The sequence below is a fragment of the Aquila chrysaetos genome, chromosome 10 (assembly GCF_900496995.4).
Source record: "Aquila chrysaetos chrysaetos chromosome 10, bAquChr1.4, whole genome shotgun sequence".
NCBI classification, from domain to species: Eukaryota; Metazoa; Chordata; class Aves; order Accipitriformes; family Accipitridae; genus Aquila; species Aquila chrysaetos.
In genome coordinates this window covers 21,502,303-21,514,459 of record NC_044013.1, presented here as the reverse complement: position 1 = coordinate 21,514,459, position 12,157 = coordinate 21,502,303, and the positions used below count along the sequence as shown (strand labels likewise).

The 12,157-nt window shown below is 41.3% G+C and overlaps 1 protein-coding gene across 1 annotated transcript in view; it reads right to left on the bottom strand.

Moving 5' to 3' along the window:
* EPHA4 (EPH receptor A4) overlaps nt 1–12,157 on the bottom strand; it is a 108,770-nt gene that overhangs the window by 21,513 nt on the left and 75,100 nt on the right. The window contains exons 6-8 of the mRNA XM_030028560.1: nt 6,687–6,811; nt 5,334–5,493; nt 4,150–4,261 (exon numbers count right to left, since the gene is read on the bottom strand). Coding sequence (XP_029884420.1) covers nt 4,150–4,261; nt 5,334–5,493; nt 6,687–6,811 — 397 coding nt within the window. The remainder of the gene's footprint in view (nt 1–4,149; nt 4,262–5,333; nt 5,494–6,686; nt 6,812–12,157) is intronic.

The window sequence follows — 12,157 nt, the reverse complement described above, 5'->3', positions numbered from 1 at the left end:
GGGACACTGGTGTGAGACTGGGTTAAAAGTCTGAAAACGGTGAATGGGTAGAGGAGGAAAACAGGAGTGGCTGAGAGAAAGACCTATCAGGAGATGTGAGTTAAAAGGGGTCCAAAACTTGCAGGTAACAGGAAGAAAACACATGACTGAGAGCCCCACTTGCAGCAAATCTTCCTGAGTCTCACCATTCCCCTCCTGTCAGCAAAACCCTTCTGCCCATTAGCGAAAAGCATCTCACTTCCCACTCTGCACCTGGCCTGCGGGGAATGGCAGCTTCCCATCGCTGTCAGCTGAAAGGCCATTTCCCAGCCTTTGTCTTTGCAGTCTTTTAGTGCTGGGTGTTAAACACACTATGCCAATAATAAAACCTATAAATTAACCATGAGACAGAAGGAAAAAAAAATCCTGTCTGACATGTGAAGACTACCTGATCTTTGAACCAAACCTCACAGCTCCCAAGAACATCAACAGGACTTGTATTGAGACATAAAAAGCAGGTACACATCCAACCATAAACGGTTGGGAGCTTCTTTTCTTGATGAAAGTCAATTAAACGCAAATGGCTCCAAATCACAAGAAGAGCATTATTAAAAACCACACTGGGTCCAAACATCAATTTAAACCATTTATTTGCCCGAGGACTTACAGCACTGGTATAACAGAGCTGAGTTAAATAAAAGGACTATGTTCTGCTCCCAGTTACTGAACTGAGTAAGACGGAAGAGGCAGCACAAATCTCACGCAGTGCCATACAGGACCAAGTCAGCTAAGGAGATTGCAGAGATGGTTTCAGGTACTATACAATTTCTCTCAGGGGAAAGAAAAAAAGGAAGAAAAAAAAAAAGATTCTGCATTTTAAGCAGGACCCCTTCAAATTCATTTTATTAATGTTTAGGCACAGATGGGAAATATGAAACACAAATAGGCTTTGCATGAAAGCGTTTTAAGTATGAAAAATGCTCTTTATCTTATTTTTAAAAGTACAAGCACCTGAACAACAGATAAAAAAAATAACCTTCCCCCACTAAAACCCAAAGACATGCAAAAAGCAAAGGGAAACAAAGGGATTGCTGTTCAAGCAATATAATTGTAGCTTATTAAGTTTAAATAATACCTTCCAAACTAACTACCTACTTCCACTTCTCCCTGTGTCACCTGTTGACCTCTCCTGCTTGGCTGGGGGCAGGACACTCCCGTCTGCCATTGTCCCCAAGAGCCCCACACCACGGGGCACGCGGGGCTGGAGCTGCCTTTAGGGGCAGCTCACCTGAGTGGCAGAAGGGAGCCTTTGTCGCAGATTTGAACCCCGTAATTACAGGGATTTGAGGGGTGGTGATTAAATAGCCGGCATTCAGGAAAAGAACACAGAAGCTTTCAGAAACTGCGGTAGTCAGAGACACAGGCTGACCTACAGGTGGGGGCTAGCCATGAAGAGGAGGTAACGACAGAGGGTAATTAGCACGCACTGAAGTGAAACAGCAAGGACCCCGTGCCGCACCGCTGCTCCCACCTCCTCCTCTCCAAACAAAAGAGGGGCTGGGGGTGCTGCGGTGCCCAGGCACCAGGCCGGCAGAGCATCTCATCCAACACTGTCCGCAGAAGGTGGGCAAATGCGTTCAGCTGTTGATGGAGCAGAAGATAAATCAAGCTATCAATTGGAAGAATTACTGAGAGAAACTTTCAGATGACCAGAGGATTCTGTAGGGCCATCTTACTTCATGCAAGCCCTTTTAGAAAGTGGCTCTTTCTGTTTTGGACTTTCCCAAATCCTTTAGAACTATATTTGAGATACTGTAATTTCACTCAGTGTTCCTGCAGCAGGGGGTTTAGAAACACTCATGCTACCTCCTGCACTCTGCTCTATGGATACACTCATCTTAACCTCAGTAAGTTTAAACTAACATTTAGGCAGATTAGCTCTCATGTTAACACAAACGACGTGGTCGCAGGACAGAACCAAACAGCTTGAGCTGCCTGAAGGCAAAGTCCTTTGACAAATTCTGTTGTAAAGATGAATTTTGGGATTTGAGCAGTGACTTGAAAAAATGTAACACTAAATTAGTAGTAATAACCCAGGGTTCACAAGTGGGCACCTACAGCATATGCCCAGTTCGCACATTTGGCTCACGGATGCAGAAAGGCCATGTCTGCAGGCCAAAGCACAGGTTTGATTGTACAAATACGACTTTTAGGTCACAGCTAGACTACAATACCTCCTCATGGGGACTGTATGGACAGAAAAGCTTTTTTCTCATCTGAAGTCATTTTGGAACAAAGTATAATTATTTTGCTATTAACTTCCGCTGGCGTAGGAACATCATGAAATATCCCCAAAGCCCACACCTCTAAATGACATTGGTAAAGTGGTTAAAATCGTTAGAGTAATAGTGACTATTAGGTCCTGTTTATTGAGAGCTACTTCCAGCTACTGGAGAGCTGTGTATTGAGGAAGGCTATTAATTAGCAAGGAACCATGCATTAGTATGCACAGAGCAGTTTCACTGTCCTAGTATTTCATTCATCTTGCTATGTCTTTCCCCTTCCACGGCCTCTCTGAGACCTACCAGTGCAGAGCTACGGGACATCTCTGAACCCATGGCCACCAGGATACTTTTATCTCCACTCCCACCAGTACTTGGACCAGCCTTTTGTCCCTACTGCCCACCTGCTCTTTGTCTTGTCTTTGTCCAAGTTGAACACTTGTGGGCAGAGATAACTGAACAGACAGCCTGAGCGGTGAGAAGACCTGGCTGAGTGCTCACCCGCATCAGCGAGTCTGTCAGCTACCTGGCTCCAGGCAGCCTTTCCTTTGACAGCTTTATGGCCGATACTAAAGAGAATCAATATGAGGGCAAGGGGTTGACATTTCATTTTCTAAAAAGTGATCCATTGAGGGCCAATCACCAAGCAGTGTTTATCAGCCTTGGGAAGTGACATTTTTTTATAGGGGGAGGAGGGGAAGGAATCATCTCAAAGCAGCTCGACAGGCTCAATTCTCCAAGGTGGCGACTCATAATTAGAAATCCAATGTATCCTGCTATCAATCCTGCCTTAAATAATAAAGTGATCAATAAAAGCGGAGAGGAGATTAAGTCATCAAGCTCAGTGATGCTATTTTCTGTTGCAATGGCTTTTAATAAACCTGTCTCTCCGCATTACATTTTCATATGTTCTGCTCTTCTTTCTTCTTGTCAGCATGGAGGCTTTGAGTTGAACACCCACAGAAAGCTATAACAATGCATGTCTACTTTCCAGATATTACAGTTGTAGTGACTTAACTGCTCTTTAAGACAATTTAAAGTAAGAGAGCAAATCAAGAGGAATTTGTGCACATTTATGGCTGATGCCATTAAACTGATCAACAGAGACTGAGAAAACGTGCAACCCTCAGATCCCAGGCTTCAGATGCAGTCATGACACATCCAGTCTTATCTCAGAATTACACTGAAGCAAAATCGTGCTGATCTTTTTAAATGAGACAGAACACAAAAGATGAAGACAGAAACACTCACACTGTGTTTCTGCTACACTGTCCTCCCATTCACAGGATTGTTCCTGATGCCTGGGTTGAATCTGGGAGAATGAACAAGTGCTTGGTAGAAGATTATGGTCCTGCTCTGACAAAATAACCATCGATCCAGTCTGCTGTGTTACTGCATATGATGCTGAATGACTATGGCTTCTATTTTACAGTCATATCCACTCACGCTGGAAGGACTAACCCAAAAGACTAATGCAGTCATACAGACTAACACAAAAATCACAAGCGTAGCAGTCTAATGGCTTAGTTCACAACAGTGCAGTTGTTTATTCCCTGTCTATCAGGAGTCAGTCCAAGAAAATCTACTGTACCCATACCCATTAAACTTAACTTCAAATTACACTAACCACAAATCTCTAGCTGGCTTGCTTCTCAATGCCAGTTATTGGAATCAGCTTTGCATTTGAAGGGCAAATAGAGCTGGAACTATTGCCATTACATCACATGCTGGTTGGTACTAATGTTGAGAAGATCAAAGCTACATGGGAGAAAGCTTGTAATGCAAATGCACTGTTTATGATGCTAATCAAAGAATTTAGCTTTGTTTGGAGAAGACAAAAAGCTCCCTCATGAAAGAGAGAGGGGGAGAGAGAAGCTTAAGTTCTTACCTCCTGCTGATGACAAAGGCTGCAATGAGAATGACCACAAGAACAACACTGCCAGCCACTGAAACAAGAAGCACTGTGGGATTGGTACCATCGCCAATGATGGGGGAAGGAACTGGAAACAGAAAAGGGAGCATTAGTGTCAGACACCCTCAAAAAATCAACTAAGGTAGCACTCAATGAGGCTTTCTGGCTTGTGAAGGCAGTTTAGAGTAGCACTCAAATCTACTTTCAGGCCTTTATTATATAGTCATCTGACACAATTTTCCAACAAGGCCCTAATTAGCTGAAGACTTGATGTTTGATAATGATTTGGGGAACTTCAGTTCACTGGGAACAAGGACTCCCTCTCCTTCTCCCCTTCAGTGTTGCTCAGAGGGTATAATGGTTATTTTTTTTTTGCGTTTCTAATTGCTTTCCACTCTTCTTTCCTCCTCCTTTTTCTCTCAGTGGGGCCAGATGATCACTCCCCAGCTGACACAAAAAGAATAAGTTCTTTTACCCTTCTCCTGCTGCATTGATTATTTTCGGCCGTTAACATCCTGAAGGATGTTGCCACTAACTGGCATGACCTTAAATTGATTTAAGCAGACCTGTATGTCCCAAATAAAATAGGCTTGTCACATTGCCTTCCTGCCACCAAAAAGCAAACATTCTGGGGGCTAAATTTGCATGTTTCCTTGAGCAAAGCGAAAAGCTCTACTGACAATGTAATTTCGAACATTCTGTCTTTATATGACTGTCTAAGGAGAAGTGCAAATATGTGAGCTGATATAGGATACCTAACCAACCTATATCAATAGCTTGCAAAGGGGAGTAAGAGGGTTCTATTCTCCTGCAAATGAGATATTCCAAAAACACGTGCAAACATCTACATTTACAGTAAACAAAATAGGTACACAAATCTCTCAAGCATCAACGGCTTCCAAGTGTTTATACGGTGCGTGTCTCCTTATGCCACACTGAGGTATTTTTATTGCTAGAATCTAGAATATAGCATATCCAAATAGATGTCTCGGGTCAGATTCATGGCATCACTAACAACCACGCAGTCATGGAAGAACATTTTCCCAGAACAGACACACCACAGTTCAAGCAACCAACGGGAAACTCCCAACACACAGCTCAGTTACATTTGCACTCTTTGCTTAAGGAAAAGAAAAAGAAATCAGTGGGCATGTCATTACCTGTGTTAGTTGTGAACTCAAATGGTCCACTGAAGTCTCCATACCCTGCTGCTGTCCTGGCCCGCACATGAAACACATATGAAGTCAGGGGGTTCAAGCCTTTAATGTCAGTATTCCTGGAGGCTGTCTTCACAATGCGATAGCTGCGCTCGTTTTGGTCCTAACAACAAAAGAACACAGTGGTGATCAAGGAAAAATACCTCACTGCACCATGAACCGTGGAACCCCACTTCCATGCCAAAACTGTCATGATGAAACAAGATGAGTAACAACAATGGAATTCTCAAAATATGTCCCAAGGGCTCCTGCTGTCGGCCTTGCTCAATACCCCTCGCACTGTGTGCTGCATGGAGCTCTGAGCAAGCCACAAAAGGATGATGAGGCAGTAGGTATGATGCTCATATATCACTGATTATGTACGAAATCACACAATGAAATCCTTTGGAAAATAGCCAAGCCTTCAAATACGATCCTCCTGATGAACAAGCAACATTTTACTCATACATGCCGGCACTTTCTTTTTCTTCCTACCAGCCAGGAGCCATATAAAAAAAATGATAAAAATATTTTAAGAAAGAAAAGATTTAGAAAATATCTTCTAGAAAGTCCAATCTTAAAAACTGTTCTATTTTTGGCTGGAAAATCCATCAGAAAATGTAATAGTCTAGCTTCCCTACAAATCAGATACCTTTTTCTGTATGTGTTAGGGAAGCAAATAAGTGATTATCTTTATAAAAAGATTTAGAAGTATGCATGTGCGTGTGAGAGAGAGCGCACACAAGCAAGAGCACGTAATTGTTCATTTTTGCTGAGAACCTTCAAAGAAAATAGCTCTTTTCACAGTTGCATACTTGAGAAGTTATTTGTAGGAATAACATCTCCCTCTAACTTGGAAAGTATGAAGAATGTACTTTTCTTTCCTTATTCTCTATTAAAAACCATCCAGCCCACACTATCACTTTAAGCAGAAGCTATTGGCAAACACATATTATTATTATTATTACTGTGTTATATACTTCATTATTATACTTCTGTCTATGAAGTAAAGCTAATGTCTCACTTCTGCCCAACATTATTGATTCTCATTATAAATATGCTTGCTACAAAAGCTCAGGTCCTAGGTAAGAAAGAATAACAAAATAAGCTCGTACCATAAAGCTGGAACAGCCTATGAGTCTTATTCTTTCAAGCAACCATTCAAGTGCATGAAATCCTTAACTGGATTTTATTAAACTGAATCTATTTGGTTTCAAATGATGGAATCCTATCTGGAAATAAACCGTAATGGATTGAAGTAAAAAGCTCTCCCCAAACCCAAACAAAACTCCTTGCTAGTCCATTTTTGAACAGTACCTTTTCATAGTATTTGACTTCATACTCCAAGATGACTCCATTTGGCCTGTCAGGTTCCAGCCAAGCCAAGGCAACGCTGTGCCTTGTTATCTCTTTAGCCTGGATCAAAGCAATTGGGGACGGAGCTGCCAGGAAAAAAAAAGAATTTATAAGCAATAATTTAGTTTTAATGAGGAACATATATTTTTAATCATAGCTTTCACAACATGAGCACTTTCAGAAATTTGTGTTTTTCTTGTGGGATGGGGGAGGATTAGAAGCATTAAGTATTTTTCCTGTTTTCTGTAACAAAATTGCATTTAATCCTCTCTAATAAAGATTGTTCTTGGATTCTGGGCAATATTAGACAGGCGGGGGTTGAAGTAACAGTACAGTTGCCTAAACACTGCAATGTTCACGATGCCCAGGTACAAACCTCCGTAAGATGCTAAGGTACTAAAAGACTCTGCCTTATTTTTGTCCTTTGTTAGGCACAGTGCATAGACTTGTACTTTTGTTTTGGTCCACAGTGATTATCTTCTTCCACCTCTGAAAATTAACTGATGTTACTTCATTAGTTATTTGCTTTACATGAACTATGAAATTCCTGAGGGACCAATCTGGTTTTCTCTAAAGCTGAGAAAATATTGCCACTGAATTAAGTAAGACCAGAATAAAGCGGAATACATATGAATTTGGTCCCTCCCATGAAAACCAGGAAACTTGTATTTCAAGAGCCTGAGCCAATTTGTGCTTCCTAACTTGCCCTGCTTATGCCCAAGTCTGTGAGCAGTCCCTGGAGAATGCGGAAGCTCAGCGCCCAAAGGCCAGATTCTGGCTTTGATAGCCCCTTCCCAGGCAGAAGATTTCAGAGATTGTTCCATTGTGTACCAAACTGGCATTATCTGACCCTGTCCCATGTGGCACTATATTGATGCGATGAATAGAAAAAGCAGGATTACGCTGGGTTAGGGCTGCGCGATTTTTGGAAAAACTCTACCTAGCAACAAGCGAAACTCAAAGATCCTTTAAACTGTATCTCTGTGCAGTAATAAGGGCTGCAATGAAGAAGATAATGGAAAACATCTCATTGTGCACCCTATACTTTCAATAGGGCCCCTGCTAATGCTGAAGTTCAGGTTTTTGACTGGCTGGAGGACAATGCATTCTCCCTTTGACTGTGATAGCAGCAGATTCATGGCTGCGCTGGGGGAATGGGTTTTCTGAAGATTTATGAACCCGGCTGCCCCTTTCTTGCTGTTGTGTTGCTGTGTGGTCACGTCTCTAGCCAGCTGTTATCAAGCTCTTTTGATGCTGACAATAGCTGGTATAAATGGTGGAGTCTCCAGGGATAAAAAGGGACATTCATGAAATTTTTAATCTTATCTAACAAAGCTGTCCTGTATAACCAGAGATTAGAGGTCTTCCTAAATTGAATATATTTCTTCTTTTGTCCCCTGAAGCTGTAGCCATGTTGCTCTTTTTCCCCCCCCCTTCCCTTTCTGTTTCTTTTTTTTACCCTTAACTTTGGGATGACGATCCATGAAAATGTTAGAGAGTAAAAAGTATCCTTGAAACATGTATCCTTGAAAACTACCGAGAAAGACAAATAAATAAAACAGTCACAATAAATGAAAGGAAAATTGAGTGTTGAAAGCCTCAAACCTACTTGACCGTATCAGACAGTTCTGATGGAAGTGAAAATAACCAGTAGACGCCGCACAGTCACAAAAGGGTGTCTCCTCTTGATGTGAAACCATCAGGGAGCTGCTTCCTGATTTACTATTTGACAGTTTGGCATCTCTGTTAGAAATGCCTCCAGAACCTTCTTCTCTTTCTCCTTGTCTGTCTCTCACATGCAAAGGCAAATACTGGATGACAGAGGAGACTATAAACACAGCCAACAGGGAGGATCCAGGTATGCTCCATCAAGTTATATCTGTAGCATGACTGAGAACCTACTTAATAACCTCACAGTTCCTCAACAGACTTTTTTTTTTCCCCCTTTGCAGTAAGAATAACTGCACACACACGCGCGCGCGCGCGCCATTATTGATAAACCAGCTGGAGAGAAATCTGCTTAGTTAATCGGTGCCTCACGCAGGGCAGACAAACAATTCTTTTTACTGAGAATCTGTCACTTATGCTGGTCTGACCTCAAGAATTGTAGAGAGAAAGTTCACTTTCTTTCCTTTATCCTCTTTTTAACCTCCTTGGTTTCCCATTTCATTTCTGCAGGCATTTATATTGAAATTTAGTGAGTCCTTCAATATTGGGCTGATAAGTGCTGTATGAAAATGTATTTCTTCTCTGTTGCAAAATGGCTATTTGCAGCAGAAGAATATATATTAACTACCCCTTCTTGTGAAAGATGCTTAGCTTTATACAGTTTAACAAGTGCTTTCTCATGTCTCTCAAAAATGGACAGCTGATCTTAGGCTGCTCCTGGTCTCCAGGACACATAGAGGACTTGTACATCAATTCCTTACGATTACAATTGTAAGGATGGACCTATTTTTTCCTTCCTGTCCTTCATACACAAATTCATCCCACTTAACTTTTAATCTCTTCTTTTGTCCTGTATTCTGCAGACGAGCAATTCTTTCCGAGTTTTTTGTTTTAACTGTACATTCTGCCTCACCATATGCTATACAGAAATCCTAAGAGTGCTGAAGTCCAAGTACAGGATGAGGTACCAGAATTGCAAGAGGCTGTCCAGGAGCTCTTTGACATCTCTGCAGCACAGACCTAAAATGGCCTATGCAATAGGATGGTGATCTGCAACTCTGTGGACCTTGAGGAAGTGGGCTCAGTAACCACAGGGAGTACTACAGTTATCCCACTGCATGGATAAAATCCTCCATTACCAATTCTCTCTTATTTCTGCAAATAGCCCTACAAATCAGGTTTATTTGTTTCCTTGTTTTCCAGGATCCACCAGCTGACCTGAGTAGTTGAAAGACAGTGCTTCTGGAAGAACAACAGGTCTGGGTCTCCTTGGACATATATTACCAAAAGAGCGTAAGAGTCTGGTCAGTGGAGTCCAGGACAAAAAGGTCATCACCGCTGCCGGCTCACCATGGCAATCCAGGCAGCAGTCATAGCGTTCTGGGTGAGCTTCTGCAACATATTTATATTCTTTGTTCTTCTCCCTTTTGCCTTTAAATTGCCTCTTGGGGATGATGTGAAGATAAACATGTAACAGGTTGTAAAATGATGCTTTGATCACGAGCAGAATAAAAGACAGAATCTTGTCTTATATGTGCATGGGCCAACTGTTCATTACATACACACGTTCCTACACAAAACATACTGAGGACAGCTTGACCAAAAAGAATAATGTACACAATGAAGATGTTTGCAATAAGATCACACAATACTCTTGGAAGAGAGTGTGAGATCACTTTTTCTTTCACTTTTTGCACTTTCCTTCTCCCTACTCCCTGATATTTGGAAAGGAACACTAAGCAAAAACTTGTTTCTCAATCGTCATTACTTACAACAGCAAGTTTTTCTGCCACACGTGCACAGACTGTACATACCAAGCACCAATTCTACCAGAACAGCCCACTTCACAGGGAAGAACGAAGAGGTATTTTGGTTTCTAAAAAAGGGTCCCCTTGAACAAAAGCACCAAGTGTAACTTTCCCTAGTTCAAAGCTCAGCAGTTCCTCTCCCTTAAAAAACCCACTCCCTACTGATGTGAATGTTGCAATTTTCTTTTATCTACTTCCTCAATAACCTGCCATTAAACACCTACTAGTAGTTTTATTACTGCGGTTCTGAGCTTGTGGCCTACAGAGAGAGAAAGAGCACAGATGTACTACAAAAACTTCACCCAAATGCCATAAAGCCATATCCCAAGGCTAATAAGTGCTGAATTGTAACAGTTTTGAGGCACTTTAAAGGATGGCAGAAGCAGAGTGTCAGTTTTTCATTACTGGTTCAAATTAGGAGAGGGGAGGAGAGGAAAAAAAAACAGGAAATAAATAGATGCAATAAAGTCCCTGGCATGTAGGCATCCATGAGTGAAAACAGCCCTTTTTAAAACTACAACACATGAGTACTCAGATATCAAAGATACACAATGCCCAGTGTTTTAGTGAAGATGCCTTCTTAACCACAGCAGGGTTTACTTTCCACTCCCCATGATTTGAATTTAAATGGATCATGTTTACTCAAGGGGTCTTTCACTGATTGAAAAATATACCCACAGTTTGTACATTATCTCAGCTAAATTCAAATAACATATTTAAATTTAATTACTTGAAGCTTAGGGGTTTTCATGCTTTTCTTTTTTCCCTCAATTGCACACAACAACACTTCGTTGTTCTTATCAATGGCTATGCGCTTTGTCAAGCATCAAAATTAAATGCTTGAAAGCACTAATGATGTTACTGTGATTAAGGGTTTTTACCTTCCAGGGTAGATACTAAAAGCCTGCTCCACTATTAACTACTTAAATAAATAAATAAATTAAAAATAATTCTGAGAATGTAACACCGAAGAAAAGTCCTCTTGGAAATCAAAACAAGACAATAAAAGATAAAAGATCTTCTCTTAATTGGGACAAAACCCATTTAAGGGAACATGGCACATTTCAGGTTTTCTCTTTGAATATTTACCTTGTAATATCATGGGGTTTTACACGGGATTTTGTAAATTATATTATCAAATAATCTCACAGCAGTAAAAAGATATACACCACAGAGAATCAAATACGTTTTTAATAATTTCTAAAGGCAACATTCTCCAGGCCAGATGCTGGTAATTTTCTTCATGTAAGAGAGCAACCTACTCTACTAGCTGTCGCACTGACTTCAAATCAAGTGAAGAGAGAAGTATCCAGCCCTATTTAGTTACATGTACCAGAATAAATTAAAAAGAAAGCAGTTCTCTTCTTTCCTAAAATCTTGGTGTTCAGTTCTGCTTCCTGTTGGTCCCCTGGGCCTTTCACCCACTCCTCTCTCTTGTCCAGGCAGAAATGCTCATGTTTCGGAGTAACACCACCCCCGTGCTCTAAGTACTCCTGACAAATGGCTTTGCTAACAAAGGAGAATGCATTTTAGTATGACCAAATTTCCAAACATATGCATAGCATATGCATAAGCCATGTATGTACATAAGGATAAGCACATGAAAGGTTTTTGCACATGTGAACCTGTGTGCATGCCTGAAGAACTGAGCTAGAGTTTGGCATTCCCATTCTTCACCGCCTGTATGATAGCTACGCCTTTCTCCTAGGGACTAGCAAGAGCCTGTGAGCTGGATGTGCACTTTAAAAACTAACCACGTGCTTTTTTTTTTTTTTTTTTTTTTTTTCATTATTCCCCCTCTATAAGTGGAGCAAACATTTGTACTAGTGATGATTGGGCCAGGTTAGGACTTGGACAAGGATCTAGAGGCTTGATTGCTCAACTGAGCCACTGGAAGCCTCCCAAGACATTCCCGAGTCCTCTGTCTTCCCACTGTCTGCCTCTCCCTCCCCCAGG